Below are 16,126 nucleotides of genomic sequence, written 5' to 3'. Positions count from 1 at the left end.
AAAGAAAAGTGAACTGGAGTTCAAGGGTATGGATGCAAAGATTCAGAAACCTCTTTGGGTTTTTTTCTTTAAAAAAGAGGAAAAATGGAGAAAAAAATTCTAGAGAGAGAGAGACTGTGGCCTGACATAGGTGAATAATTTCAAAGATTATTCCAGGAATGAGAGGGAAGCTGAAAGGAATGGATGAAAAATGGAGCAACAGACAAAACAACGTGAGGGAGGTTAACAAATATATAAAATAAAAATTTGCAATAATCAAAATGACTTAGATCTCAGGAAAGATGTTGAATGTTCTTTATTCATTTATTTTAAATGAATTATTTAAAGTTATTTAAATATTATGTAAAATTATTTAGACTTTAAATTGAGAGGCAAAATAAAGTAGTGATAGATGAAAACTGAATATTAAATTAACCACTTGTTTATTCAATATATAAAATGCTTTTGATTTTGACGGTAAAGACAGCATAAAAAAAAAGTGTCCAGAAAAAGAAACAACCACAACTGAGCTGGAACAAAAAATTCAGTGTGTTCAAGATGGGACAAAGCAGGACAGGATGTTTTCCATCCCAGATCTCTTGGAGAACTGAGATACAGAACAACAGGTCCAGGTCCACTCCCAAATAATGTTTATAAATTGGTCAAGGCAGAATCATGAGGTCAGAATTTAACCCCTAAATTAAAAAGAGGAGGGGTAACAGCCACTGTCTGACCTCAATAGAGTGCCAGGAGTAAAAACAGGGTTTGAAGGAAGAAAAACAATAAAAAAACTAGAAAAATACTTTAAATCCAACGTTGTATTTTCTGTTTTCATGTTAATAAAGTCGTATTTTCACAAGTTTAGCAAAGTAATAACACAAAATAATGTGGCAATATTTATTAATATGGCACAGACGGAAATTACATTTATATAAGATGGGTGAGAATTTTTCAAAGGCCTGGCAGTGGTGGAGCTGGAAATATTTAAAGTGTTGGTAGCAGGATATGAGCCTGGGGAAATTCATCAGTGCCGTTCCTCACTTTTGGAGTGCCCTTGCTTAAAATTTTCTGTTAAGACCTTGAAAGATGCCAAATAGGAGGGAATTTACTGGTGGCACAAATTCGGGAAGCCTCAGCAATTCCAGGAAGGATCAGGGTATCATGAACAAGCAGGTGGCTTGGATGCAAGTCATGGATTAAAGAGGATCATCCACCATAACAAGTCAATTGCACGGTAAACAAGGACGTCACCTGGAGATGTTTGGGAGATGAAAGATGCGGGAATTGTTGGATGATCCCGGCTGGAATCTCTGTCAGGCACCGGATGGAGCATGGAAGAGGTGCAACACCAGGTGCATTTCCCCACCAGTGACTGAGAGACCTAAATTCCCATCAAAAGGATCATGAGAAGTTGAGAATGGAGGGAATAATGAAGCCAAAAGGGAAGATTAAATTAAAAGGGAGAGTGGCTTTTCACACAGGCAGATGGTGATGGGACAAAGAGGAAATAGTTTTAAACTAAAAGAGGATTTACGTTAGAATTTGGGAAGAAATTCTTCCTTGTGAGAGAGGTGAAAAAATGGATTAAGTTTCCCAGAGAAGCTGTGGCTCCCTCATCCTTGGAAGAGTTCCAGGCCAGGTTGGATGGGGCTTGGAGCAACGTGGGATAGTGGAAGGTGTTCCTGCCCATGGCATGGGATTGGAACTAAATGGTCTTGAAGGTCCCTTTGGGTTTACCCCAAACTTTTCCATGATTCTGAAAGAGATGGGATTTCTTAGCAGAAGGAGAAAGGATTCCCAAAGATGGACACACTCAACAGCAGGGAAGAATTGCCTGAGATAAGAAAAATGTTGGCACTAGAGAAAAACAGTCCTTCACTTCTCCATATACATGTCCCAGGTTTAGTGCCAGCCTGGGAGCTCTCAAGGTTGGAAAACTGATTCCATGTTCATGACTGGAAAACTGGGATGGAGACACAGAAGGTTTGGACTGGTTTGGACTGGTTTGGACTGGTTTGGACTGAATATAGACAGTGGTTTTGCCAGACACTTGAGTGGAAAGGCTTTATGGCCTTCCCAGCAGTAACATTACAGGAAAACCTTTAGACTTGTCAGCCTCCAATGCCCACCTGTCCATCCAATTCTCCAATGTCTATCCATCCTGGATATCTGTCCTGTCATCCAAGATGTTGGGTAATGCCTCATTTGGGGTTCCAGGTTAGCAAACATCCCCCATGGCTAAAAATAAGAGTTTATGGACACTGCTCAGCTCTGGGTACAGATGAATCCAACTCTTCCACACTCCACTATTTCGGCAGTGCCCATGCCCTGGCAATTCATATTTGGATAACTCCAAGATTTGGAGTGGTAGAAGTGGATGATGGAGGAAGAAGAGCCCAGGTGAGATTTCCACAGGTTTGGGGGTGAACTGAGCAGGTTTGAAAGTTATTCCCCATGTGAGTGAGGTGGGACTAAAATTTACACCTTGCTTCTGCTGAAAGCACTCCCAGGTCTCATGGCAGCTCTGTCTGGATGGAGTTGGAGGAAGGTGACAAGGAAAATAAGGGTGACACATTAGTGGAATAGTCACTGTGCTGTGATGTGTGGGATCTGTTTGCCTTAGTATCCTATGAAATATATTGAAAGGCTCAGAGGGTTGGGATTGGGCAGTCTGTAGAAGAGAAGCTCTGTGGTGACCTTAGTGCCCCTCCCAGTACCTAAAGGGGCTCCAAAAGAGCTGGAGAGGAACTTTGGAAAAGGGATGGATTGACAGGACCCAGGGAATGGCTTCCCACTGCCAGAGGGCAGGATTAGGTGGGATATTGGGAAGGAATTCTTGGCTGTGAGGGTGGTGAGGCCCTGGCACAGGTTTCCCAGAGAAGCTGTGGCTGCCCCTGGATCCCTGGAAGTGTCCAAGGCCAGGCTGGATGGGGCTTGGAGCAACCTGGGATAGTGGAAGATGTCCCTGCCCATGGCAGGCATGTAGGAACTGGTTGATGTTTCAGGCCCCTTCCAACCCAAACCATTCCATGATTCTGAACCTGATATTGGTGGAGCAGACAGGACCCTTCTCCTCTTGGGCTCCTCTTGGAGAGATGTGTGTAATGTGGGGCAGAGCAGCACATCCACCCTTCACCAACCACCTTCACAGAGTGTCTGCATTGTCTCTTTGCCTCCTGCAACCCAGGCTGTCCTCAGGATGCTGCCTGCTCCTGATCCCACTGTTGGGTTGGAAAGAGGCAGCTAAAGTGAGTTCTACTTTAGCCGGAGGATTTGGGCTTGTTCATGTCAACATCTAAATCACAGAGCCAACAAAAGTTTCCCCTGTCATTTCTGTGATGCAAAGGTGTCCCCTGGTTTTTATTTTGTGGTGAATCACTGGGGTGGTGGTGGCAGGGCATTTACCTTGGCGTAGCCACATGGGATTGTGGCTTTGTTTCCTGGTCTGTTTGGGCTCCACCCTTGGTGTTTGGGGTTCTTCACAGCAAGTGCGGTGAAATTTGTGAAGGGAAAGAGCCAGCTGTCCTCAACAGCTTGGATTAGATTAGATTAGATTAGATTAGATTAGATTAGATTAGATTAGATTATAATAAATTAGATTACACTAGACTTTACTGGAATTTTTGGTTGGAAGGGTCCTACAATGCCCATCCAGTCCAAGTCCCTGACCAATTCAGGGCTGATCGTAATTTAAAGCGTATTCTGAAGTCCAAATTCTGACAGACCTAAGGCACTGACCACCTCTCCAAGAAGCTGTTCTGGCGTTTGACCACTCTCTTAGTAAAAAATCCTTCCCGATGTCCAGTCTATACCTCCCCTGGTGCAGCTTTGACCCTTTCCCACATGTCCTGTCCCTGGGTCCCAGGGAGAAGAGCTCAGCACGTCCCTCTCCACTTTGCCTCCTCAGGGATTTGAGATGAGGTTCCCTCTCATCCTCATTTTCTCCAAACTAGGCAAACCCAGAGCGCTCAAGAATGCTCCTTCCAGCCCTTCTCCAGTTTTATTCCCCTTACGTGGATGCATTCCAGGACGTTCCCATAATTCCTGATTTGTGGGGCCCAGAATTGCACAGAATGTTTTAGGGGAAGCAATGCTGGACACAGCAGGATAATCTCCCTGGACACAGCCCAGGGTGTGGTTTGTCCTCCTGGCTGCCAGGACACACTGGTGCCTGCTATGGAACTCCTGTCAGATTCCTCCTGCAGGACTGGTTTCCAGTCCCTCCTCTCCCAGTTTATCTTGTGCCTGGCATTGCTCCATCTTAGGTGCAGAATCTGTCATTTAGACCTGTTAAATTTCATCCCATTAACCATTAATTTCATTCTCTTTCACAGCTGGGGAATAAACACCCGTCCTACACTGCATTTCCATTCTTTGCATCTTTTCCACTTTACCCAAAGGTCTCTGGGAATGAGACATTTGTCTAGAACAGCGTCAAAACTTTGGAGGAAAACAAACATTTCCAGCCTGGATATTAAGAATTCCTGCTGAGCATGGGGAATACTAATGTGCAGCCCTGGATGTGAGGATTTTGCATGGACCAGCAACAGCAATGACCATTTGTGTAGACCTTGACCTGGGTTGAGGTAGTGACTGGTTGAAGACACTTTGAAAAGTGTTTGGACAAATCCAGTTTGGTTTTGGGAATGGTTTTGGGAATGGTTCAGTCTGAGAACTCTTGAATCCATTTGGAAGAGGAGTTTCCTTCACCAGATTACTCAAATTTCTCCTGCCCCAGCAATTTCACAGTTCAATGTCACATTTTTACACAAAACCCTTTGGTCTCTTCAAACACCTTCAGCCTTTCTCTACTGCAATAAATATTATTTTAAAATTAAAAATTAAAAATTATATTGCAGAGCATCTAAAAAATGGAAGACCATGGAATCATGGAAATAGTTTATTTTGGAAAGGTTGTCAAAGATCCTCTCAACCAACTCCCTGCAATGGGCAGGGACAGAGATGCTGAGGATGAGTCTCTGGCACTGAAACTGACTAAAAAAAATGATCTGTGATTATTTTTCCTACCAAAACCCACTGATTGCATCCAAACTGCCTCTGGGAATGGTCTTTGGGTTGTTTTAACGCCTCTGCCACCCCTAGGAATTGTTTGGGAGATCCTTGACTTCAACCCATGCTGGTGACAGCAGGGATGAGGAACCTCCAGTGCCTGGAGGCGTCCACTGTCCTGGAGCTGTGACCTCTGGGCCTGGGAATTGCTGATCCCATTTCTAGAAGGTCAGAAAAGTAGTAGGTTGTTTGTATTTTGTGTTCCACGATTTTTAAGGAAATATTTTTCTCGCTTTTTATTCACCCCACATTCCTGGGTGGGTGTATCCCACCTCCTGTGCTCATTAAGCAGGATCCTTCCAGGGAATACAATGTGTTTCAGGATGTCTTGGGCTTGGTTTATGCCAAAATGGGCCTCAGAACTTGCACAGTAATGTTAAAAAAATAATCACAAAGGGACAATAAATTTGGGGGATAGCCAAGAAGTGAATACGCTTTATTTTTTCTGGTAATCCAAGTGTCAGGGAATTCTCGATTCTTATGGACACAGGTGACACTGATGAAAACCCTGCAAGAATTCCTGACAGGGACATGCTGGCAATGAATCCCTGCTTCCCATGGATACTGTGAATCAACAGATCTCCATGGCAAAGCCAAATATTTCTTTTCCTCATCAAAGAGATGAGGAGAAGCAGGGCAGAGCTGCCGCACTTGAGTGCCTGATAACAGAACGTTTGCTGCAAAAACATCAGAGAAGACAAACTAATTGTCTAGGATTATGAAGGGCAGGGAAACAGCTGTCTTTGATAGTCCATGGGTGTGAGAATGTTGTTAAATGCTCTGTCATTTTTATTGCAAGGCAGCTGGAGCCAATCCAAAGGTAATGACTGGAAATGAGCGCCTCATTCATGGCAAGGAATCACCATTCCCTGCCTCCTCCTTGCAAGAGCAAGAGTGGAAAGGGATGTTTTCCCAATTGTTTTATTCTAAATATTCCCATTTTATTTTAATAGTCAAATTCTGATGGCAAGTCTGTCTTTATTTTTTCTAAATTTTCTTCATTTCACGTCCAGAGGAATGGAATAGGGCAGGCGTGTTCCAGTTATCACATTTCAAGTGCTGATTTGAAATCTTGGCCACACCTTCCTCTCTTTTTAATCATGGCAGTTAAAAAGGTGTAAAAAAATTAATATTTTAAGCAGGATGAATGATCACCCTCCTCTTCATTAAAGAAATACTGGAGGTTACAGACAGAGATTACATCATTTTTTTTCTTGAATTTGTCTGTGAGAGCAGACAAATCTGTGTTTTTTGCAAGTTCAAAGGCTGCTACCAAATGTAAAAGCAGACATCACAGCTCATTTGGCACCTTTGTGTGGCACCACCCAGGTTTGTCCCTGCAAATAACTCAGTGTGTGGTGACCCCTGAGGAGAACAAGTCCATCACTCCACTTTCACTCCCCTGTCCTGGGTGAAGTCCTCATTCCACAGATTCCCTCGAAGCCAGATTGAATCTGAATGAAAATAACCAGAGAGGAAGGAGCAAAATGGTTTTTGCCTTTTCTGACTCAGCCCCATGCCTGCCACCTCTCTTTATGGGGAGGAGGTGACACTACCCCAGCCAGGGAGGGCCACCAGCTGAGCTGGGAAAGGTTCCAGGGCTGGGTTATGGTGTCTTTGAGTGATTCATGTGGGGAACCACTGGCAGGGGTGAGCAGGTGTCCTTAAATTTCATTATTCCAGGCACAGAGTTTATTCCAGTGCCGGGGGTGAACTTGTCTGGTGTAAAAAATTCTGGGAAAGTCACATTACAAGAGCTTTTTACTCAGTTGATGGCTTTTAAGGTGATGTCTCCATAAAATATGGATGAGGAGGAATCAGAGAGGCCATAGAGGGAAGAGGTTGGGGTTGCAAGAGAATCTGAGCATCAAGAGCATCATCAGGTGAGTCAGAGCAGCACCTGTTTTGCAAAGAGTCCTGAAAAAGAGTTTGGAAAGGCATTAAGAGAGCTCAGGATAAGGTCAGAAATGAGGGATCAAGGGTCCTCTGGCACATGGAGCTGTAAAGTGGCAGGACAGGAATGGGAATAGTCAAGAGGCCATGGGATGAACTTGGCTCGTCCTGCATGAGAGGCAGCAACAATTCACTGGGGGAAGTTCTGCAAAGGGCAGGAATTTGGATTGGTTTATAGTGGTAACGATGCCTTAGGATTTAAGTTTTTATATTTTTCATGTGTTTTTTAATATATTCCTGCAGAAGGAAGGAATTTGGATTGGTTTTAGTGGTAATGATACCTTAGAATTTAAGCTTTATATTTTTCATATATCTGTAATCCTGTAATTCTTTAGTGCATAACTCTAAAGTCCATATATATTGTTAGCTACCGTCTTCCCATTTTGGTTGGACAAAACAATTCCTCTCCAGGCCTGGGAATCAAGGACACTTCACTGTCTCAGGCCCTGAGAAATGCAAACAAAAGTGAGTTGGGGGGAGCAAACTTGGGGTTAATTACCTCATTACCTGAAGCTGTAATTGGATTAACCCCCAATATGCAAATGGACCAAACTTATAAAAGTATAAAAACCAGTGACCCGTTGTCCATTTTTTTTGGGTGTAGCCCCTGGGTGGGCTTCATCTGCCCAAAATGCACCTGAAGGTCCCATTAATAAATGTAACTGCTTTTTATCCTCTTGATTTTGTCTGGCCTCTGTTTTTAGGCAGCCCTGAAAACCATCAGCTTGGCATCAGTTTAAATAAGAGGTGGAGGAGAGCTAACTGTTCTCTTTGTCCCAAAAAACACCTTCATAGCACACAACACGTGCATGATTCAGAGCAGGAATGTGGCTGGGCAGGGCGGGCTGGGAGCGGGGTGAGCCTTCCCCAGCTGACTCTGCGAGATCATTTTTAGCCTCAATCTCTCCCCTGGCCCGTTAAAGTCCCTATCTGAACATCTCTGAGTGTGTTGGGCCTGATAACATCTGAACAAGGCAGAGGAATGGAAATGCTGTGGAACTCGCCCTGGGCCATAAAGGAAATGTGGAGCACAGCAAGGAACTGCTGGTCCCTAAGTCCAGCTTATCCAGTCTCTCTGCCCCACAGACTTTCTCCAGTGGTTTAAATCCAGGTTTTAATCAGCTGCTGCAAACTGGGTTGATTTCAGAGGAACTTTGTCAGACTGGTAATGTAAATTCTAATGTGCTGTAGGAAATACTGGATGGCCCAATCCTTATCCACAGGGATGATGAATAATGGTTAATTGTACCAGTAGTAAAGAAAATTAATGAAGCCTTAGAATCATGGAATGGTTTGATTTGGAAGTAACCTTCAAGATCATCTTGTGGGCAAGGACAAGTTTTGCCAGACCAAATTGCTCCATGTCCGATCCAACCTGTCTTGGGACACTTAAGCTTTTTAAAGACCCTGTCCTCAATTTTAGGCCTTTTCAGAAGTGTGGAGAGGACAGAAGAATTGATAAAATTGTTTCAAGAAGCAATTTCCTTGGGCAAAATACACCCAGCCTTGTTTTTCAGATGAATATTGTGCTTTTGTGTCCTGCAGCAGCTCTCAGGATGCTTTAACAGTGCCCAAAATGTAAATTATCTCAGATTTCTGTACCAACAGAGCACAGTTGGTGACAGAGGGTGCAGGGCAGAGCAGAGGGACCTGACCCCGAGTCCTGTTGAGATTTATGATGGGTTTAAAGCAGGAGGGGGAACCAACCTTTCTGCCAAGGCGCAGTCACAGCCCTCAAGAAAACATCCCGTTCTCTTCCTGGTCCTGCCCTGGCCCAGCCCAGGTTCTGATCCACAGCTGAGTCATTTATCTGCCCCAATTTGCCACCTCCTTGCCCTTCCCAGAAATCAGAGGGTTGTTTTTGAGGCTGCTCTGTCAGTGACCTGGAGGGACAGTGAAATTTGGGGATATTCCGAGTGCTGTGCCAGGTGCCATCAGTTCCACAGGGGGCTCCTGCCCAGCTCTTTCCTGCTTCTGTCCCAGTCTTGGCCTCTCCCAGCTGCACCTTTTCTAAACTATCTCACCACCAAATCATGGAAAATCCCAGAATATCTTGGGCTGGAACCCCTCCACCATGGGCAGGGACACCTTCCACTATCCCAGGTTGCTCCAAGCCACATCCAACCTGGCCTTGGACGCTTCTAGGGATGGGGCAGCCACAGCTTCTCTGGGAAAACCTCTGCCAGGGCCTCATCACCCTCCCAGGGAAGAATTCCTTCCCAATATCCTGTCTAACTCTGTCCTCTGACAGTAGGAAGCCATTCCCTGTGTCCTGTCCCTCCATCCCTTGCCCAAAGTTCCTCTCCAGCTCTTTTGGAGCCCTTTCAGCCACTGAGACCTCTCCCCAGAGCCTTCCCTTCTTCAGGTTGAGCAACCCCAACTCTCTCTGCCTCTCCTTCTGGGAGAGGTGCTCCATGCCATCCTGCCTGTGCAACTTCCAGATACATCCACAGAGAGGATTTATCTCTAGGTAAATCCAGATGAGAATCACTCAGTGGTCAATCCTGGACTCCTTCAGGGCAGAAACTGAGAGAAGAAATCATCCCTTGAGCCTCAGAGTGTTTAGATATTGTGTCTCAACCAACAGAGCTTGGGAAAGCCACCTCTTGGCTCTGGGAGGAAACTCCTCAATTACATGCTTGAGGAAGTAGATGGCATTGACATGAGACCAAAATATTAAACTAGAGATGAACAGCCCCCATTTATACTTCTCTGAGGTATAAGTATATATTTTGGGGACAAATTCCCAAAATTCCCATCCCTGGAAATGTTCAAGGCCAGGTTGGAAGGGGATCTGAGCAACATGGTCTAGTGGAAGGTGTCTCTGCCCACGTCAGGGGAGTGGAATGAGAAGATTTTCAAAGTCCCTTCCAACCCAAATCATTCCACGATCTTAGGGATGTGTTTGACTGTTCCAGAAGCTGGAAGAGGCCGTTTCACCCACCTTCCCTGAGGACTCCAATGGCTCTGGTGCCACCGTGCCTTGGCCGCTTAAATTTCCAGTCTCCAAAAAAGACCACTGCAGCCAAACTGCTTGCTGGGAATGGCCTCTGGATGTGGAATTGTTTCAGAAAGTGGACACAGGGCATTAAGGGTGTCAGAGACATCCTTGTAGCGCAAGGAGAGGATTCCCTGGAATGGAGAGCTCATGGAGTTGGTCACCCATGCAGAAAACAGCCTGACTGGAAGACTTACAGGTGGACGAGCCCCTTCTCAGGGATATGACTCAGGAGGTTTGGTAAAGCCAGAATAAATCACTGCACTTGTCCCAAATTGTCCCTTCACCAATAACCAGATCAGATTCCTATAAACAAGGTGGCTCATTCTTGATTTCCTCTGGGGAAACCCCTTCCCAGCTTCCTATAATTAGCAGGTTCCTTACAATTAGCCCTGCATCCTGAGGATTTATGAGCTCTTCACAACAGCAGATGGTGTCATTAGCTCCTTTGACTTCATCCCAAATGGGATTTTGACCCTTGTCCCATGGCTATGGATCCTCCAGGTGACTCATCCCCCCCAGGGAAATGATTCCCTGTTATTTCAGCCTGTGGATCTTCACAACCTTGGCAGCTCCAGTAGGTTTTAGGGTGAAAGAGAGGAATTTGGGGCTCTTGGTCAGTCTCTCTCCCCTTTTAATCCTCCAACTACTGCTGTCCTGACTTCACAGCTCCTTAAATCCTGTTTTCCCACCCAGGGCTTTCCCCCATTCACTCTCTATGGTTTCTTCCTTGTTTTTTTTAGCAGATCTCTTCATGTCGGTGTAGCTTGGAAAACACCTGAGAGTTTCTCTCAGGCCTCTTTGTACGGAGCTTTTCCTGCTGCCTTTGATCTCCCAATGCCAGGTGGGAACATCTGAGTTTATGTCCGTAAAATAAATCAGCTGGAAAAGGCACGGAATAACTTTGAATTTATAGCCACAGAGAGGGGCTATTACTGTTTATGAGAGATGTAAAAGAGTCTGCCTTGTACTCAGACACCTCATGGGTGCTGTTCAATCTCAAACCACTGGCCTTGGAACACTGATCCAGCCTGTCCAGATCCCTCTGCAGAGCCTTCCTGCCCTCCAGCAGATCAACACCCCACCCCATTTGGTGTCATCCATGAACTTCCAGAGGGAGGTCTTGACTTCCTCATCCAGATCATCAATAAATATATTGGACTGACCCCAGTACTGATCCCAGGGGGACACCATTGGTGACTTGCCACCAGCTGGATGTGGCACCATTCCCCACCACTCTGTGCCTGGAATCCAGCCAGTTTTTATCCCAGCCAAGAGTGCACATTCCTAAGCCCTGGGCTGCCAGGTTTTTCCAGGAGAACATCATGGGAAGCAGCATCACAGGCGTCCCTGAACTCCAGGGAGATACATCTGCAGCCTTTCCCTCCTCCTCTGGGGAGGTTACCTGGTCATAAAATGGACTTCAGGGACTCACATTGCACAGCAATGACTGGGCTGGACATTGGCCAGACATAAAACACCCACCTGCAGCTCTGCTGTGGGCAGAAATAGATGACTGAGTGATAGACACAGTTGGTGGTGAAATAACTTTATTTTAGGTGTTTTGCAGATAACACGAACACACATTTCCTTATCTGGTAGCACTGGAGCTTTGCAATGAGATTAAAGCAGAAGCCATCATACGGCAAAGAGTTGCCATCAGCTCCCAGGGTGCTGGGTGCCCAACACACCCCACTGCTCCTGGTTAGGATTCCTGTTATTGGAGGGGTGCTCTGAGACTTTCTCTGGTCATGGGAGGCATCTTTGCTCCTCAGAATTTGTTGTTGAGGATGGTCCAGAGCACTCCGGCCGCTATCCCTCCGGCCAGCCCGTAGCTGGACCTCACACTGCCCGCGGTGTTGGCATTGCAGAGGTCGCTGCTGCAGCAGGAGATGTTCCTGTGGCCCACGTTGAAGTCCTGGTAGGATGGCTCACACGAGGTGTCACATCCCTTGCTGATGATGCTGACGAGCCCCACAACCCCTGGGAGGAAAGCAGGACCATTAGGGTTAGCCTAAGATTCAGCCTTCCACAAGCCAAACCTTGTGGAACTGAATAGCGGGATGCTCGTTCTGTGGGACAAAAATCGGAATCACAGAATGGTTTGGCTTGGAAGGGACATTCAAGATCACCTCATGCTCAGGGACACCTTCCACTAGGCCATCACCCCTGGGAGGAAAGCAGGAACATTATTACAAGGATTCAGTACAAGCCAAGCCTTGTGGAACTGAATAATGGGATACTCGCTCTGTGGGACGGAAAGCAGAATCACAGAATGGTTTGGCTTGGAAGGGACATTCAAGATCACCTTATGCTCAGGAACACCTTCCACTAGGCCATCACCCCTGGGAGGAAAGCAGGAACATTATTACAAGGATTCAGTACAAGCCAAGCCAAGCCTAGCCTCAGTGGAACTGAATAATGGGATGCTCGTTCTGTCGGACAAAAATCGGAATCGCAGAATGGTTTGGCTTGGAAGGGACATTCAAGATCATCTCATGGGCAGGGACACCTTCCACTGCTCCAAGCCCTGTCCAACCTCTCCTTGGACAATTCCAGGGATGGGGCAGTCACAGTTTCTTTGGGCCTCACCACCCTCAAAGCAAGGAATTTCTTCTTAATACCCCATCCAACCCTGCCCTCTCTCATGTGAAGCCCAGTCCCAAACATCTTTGTTGCACGGAACCTTACAACACCTGGGAAATTATGGAAACATGGCTATTCCCATTTCAGATGGCACAGTTATTGTTTGATTTGTTTCTGAGAGGCACAGCCCATCTTTTTAGCCATTTTTGGCAACTCCTGGTTACCATCAGATTTTGACCTCCAGGTGATTTCACCCATTCTCCTCCAGGAGATCTAAAATCCATTCTGGGCACCGAATCTTTGCCACGTGCAAGAAATAACAGAGTCCTATGACATCTTGGCTCTCCTGCATGTGAATGTCATGGATTTGCACATTTCCAGCTGGGATAATTCCTACTGGAGGCATCCCATCTACTGCCTGACAGAGAGGAGCTTAAATGTGGCACTGATAGGTTTTGTGCCCCAGGTCCAAGAGCAGCTCAGCTGTTGGCACAGATCTGGATAGGACAAACCAGATTTAGAACAGGAGGATAAAATCCTAGTTTTTCAAGTTTTCCCACAGACACAGAGATGAAATTTTGTCACTTTCATTGATTTCACCTCAAATCAGCACCTCCTAAATCCACAACCAGGATAGACCAGGCTCAGCCCCTCCCATTCTAATTCATGTTTGCAAATATTGCAAAAAAAAATTAACCATTGCCCTTGCAAGCAAATAATTTTTGGTGCTGTGAAAGAGAAATAAACCAAATTTTGCACAGGTGAAAGACACTTGCACACTGAGGTTTGCTGGCCCAAACCACCTGGTGCATCCAGACTGGGTGAGCCTGGATGGGACACCTGAGGCTGGGAAGAGGTTTGGCTCCAGCATCCCAACTAAGACATTTTCCACCCCTGCTTTTCCTTACGGATTATGTCCGTCTTGCACACGTTGCTCTCTCCACACGTCTTCACCGTCTGGCACTTGGAGTTGCTGAGCTGGGAGGTGCAGCTGTAGCACTGCAAAGACGAACCTGCAGGAGACCAAGAGGGGTTAGGAGTGAAATAAGGGAATAATGGAATGGTTTGGGTTGGAAGGGACTTTAAAATCATCGAGTTCCACCCCTCTGCCATGGGAAGGGACAACTTCCAGTTTTGGATTTGGATACTTCCAGGGATGGGGCAGCCGCAGCTTCCCTGGGCAGCCTGATCTATTTTTTTACCACTCTGATTATAAAAGATGTCTTAATTATAGTTAACCTAAATCTACCCACTTTCAGTTTTAAAAAATTACCCTTTATCCTATCTCAAAAGGACCTCTTAAAAATTTATCCCCAACTCTCCTGGAGCCTCTTTAGGCACTGAAAAGGGCTGTAAGGTCTTGTGATCATTTTATCTTCTCCAGGGTGGACACCCCCAGCTCGCCCAGCTCCAGAGGAAAGAAGCTCCAGCCCTCAGAGCATGGAGACCCCCATGGAGGCCTCCATGGTCTCCTCTGGACTTGCTCCAGCAGCTCCACGTCCTTCTGATGCTGGACCCCAGAACTGGACCCAGCCCTGCAGGTGGGGAACAATTCTCCACCTCTCATGCATCTTCAGTCTATCTAAAGCTTTCCAGAGAATTCAACCACAGGGAAACAGAACAGGACCAATCCTGGGGATCTTCAAAGGAAGATACCTTCTCTGCTTTGGGAAAACTTTTTTTTTTCTTTTTTTCTTTTTTTTGTGGATAATAGTATACCTGGTTGAGGTGGGAGCCAGGTTTGGCAGGTGCTGGAGATATTTTGGATGTAGACAGTGCAGTGAGGGGGCAAAAAGAGAGCAGAGGGACAGCAGGGCTTGAAGAGGATCGTGGAATGGTTTTGATTGGGAGGATCATTTCATCAGGGACACATCCCTCCAGACCAGGTTTCTGCAAGCCCCATCTGACCTGGACTTGAGTGAGGGATGAAGAAGGAATTTGCAAAGTCTCTTCCATCCCCTTGTCTCAGTTCTTAACTTTTGACTCGCCCTTTCCATCATGCCCTGCTAGAAATCAAAGTGCAGATGGCTTTCACCCCTCTCTGACCACCCCTGGTGGAAATGCCACTCCAGAGGGGATGGAAATCAGTGCTGGCCACACCTGCTGGGCTGCTCTGTGCATCCAGCAAAGGCAGGAAAAACCTGGCACCTCCCAAGCATCCAGCCCTGGTGAAAAACTGTCCCCAGAGGAGTGAGATCATGGTGTAATTACCTGTTCCTATCGCCTGCTTGTGCCCCAGGGTGTCACTAGAGACTTGCAAGTGTCTGTTAATAAATACTTTTATATATATATATATATATTTATATATATATATTTCCTTGAGCCCCATGACCACCAAACTTGCATCACAAATCCCCCAACTCAATGCCCTATTGCCTGAAATACTCTTTTAGGTCACTGAAAAGCCCTGTTTGGAAATTAGTGATTGAAGGAATTAATTTGAGGCACTCTGTCCAAGCCTCTCTGGTGCAAATGACTGATGCAGTCACAGAGGTGAGGAGCCAACCCTCAATTTGTCTGAGTGCTGCACTGTTCTCGCACTGATCTGACTTTTAAAGCAATAAAAGTCAAATTTTGAGTGTTCTGATTGAAGCTGGCAGAGAGAAAGGTCTGAGGGCTGTGCAAGACCCTTCACAGCTTATTCCTTAAGCATCCTCTGCTGATTGAGAAACTGCCCAAATTTGATTCTTCTCTTCTCTGGTAGTAGGGAAAAGCTGCTTCAAAGCAATTTTTTTTTTCTTCTCAGTGAGGCAAGAGTTGGTAGAAAATGTTGCGTGAACGTTGCAATTTTGATAGCTTGGGAAGAAGGAAAATAATCCTCCCACCCCACTTAGCCCCTCCCCTTCCCCCTTAACTGTATGGTCTGTTTGAAAAAAAAAAAAAAAAGAATTTTGATTAATTCAGAATTCAGGATTTTATCTTTCCTGGAAGCTTCTCTCCCCATCACTCGGGTCCCACCATCCCCATGTGGGATTGCATTTTTCCCACTCAACACCCATCCAAAGATAACATGCCAACTGTCCCTTCCCTCATTGCCAAAACCCCACCACAAATCCTCCTTCCAGACTGAAAACCTGCAGGGGAGGGATGGGGGGCAGATCCTTTCTGGGGTCTTACCTGAGTTCACGCACAGGAGCGCTCCCAGCAGGAGCACAAGGAAAGCCTTCATCTTGGAATAACCTGTCTTGGGGCTGCCTCTCTGACTTGCTTGCTCCTGGGGCAGGTTATATATCCTGGGAGGCCGGGCGTGCCCGCAAGGTCATCCCTGAGAAGGCACCTGAGGGAGCTGCTGGCAGCACCAAGGGAGGGGTTGCTTTGTGCTGTTGGGATGTTTGTGTTTGGTGCCTCTCCTCTTTCCCCTGCCACTCTCTGGGCTCCCCTCCACCCCTGCCTCCCCTCCTACCCTTGGGCAAAGTGCTCACAGGAGTGGAAAAAGCCCCAGATTCTTCCCTCCTACCCTTGGGCAAAGTGCTCACAGGAGTGGAAAAAGTCCTAAATTCTTCTGAACAAGGCCGGCCTTATGCATTTCTTCAGAGCCAC

General features: G+C 46.3%; 1 protein-coding gene across 1 annotated transcript; it reads right to left on the bottom strand.

Moving 5' to 3' along the window:
• Positions 1–11,771: 11,771 nt before the first annotated feature.
• LOC136555675 (prostate stem cell antigen-like) lies at positions 11,772–15,755 on the bottom strand. Its single transcript, XM_066548553.1, has 3 exons — positions 15,704–15,755; positions 13,495–13,599; positions 11,772–11,983 (listed from the first exon to the last, which is right to left on the bottom strand). The coding sequence occupies exons 1-3, from the start codon at positions 15,753–15,755 to the stop codon at positions 11,772–11,774; spliced, it is 369 nt and encodes a 122-aa protein (XP_066404650.1).
• Between the last annotated feature and the right edge of the window lie 371 nt (positions 15,756–16,126).

Source organism: Molothrus aeneus, chromosome 1 (genome assembly GCF_037042795.1).
Source record: "Molothrus aeneus isolate 106 chromosome 1, BPBGC_Maene_1.0, whole genome shotgun sequence".
Taxonomy (NCBI): Eukaryota; Metazoa; Chordata; class Aves; order Passeriformes; family Icteridae; genus Molothrus; species Molothrus aeneus.
The sequence above is the reverse complement of the archived record's forward strand: the minus strand, read 5'-3'. Positions and strand labels throughout refer to the sequence as shown.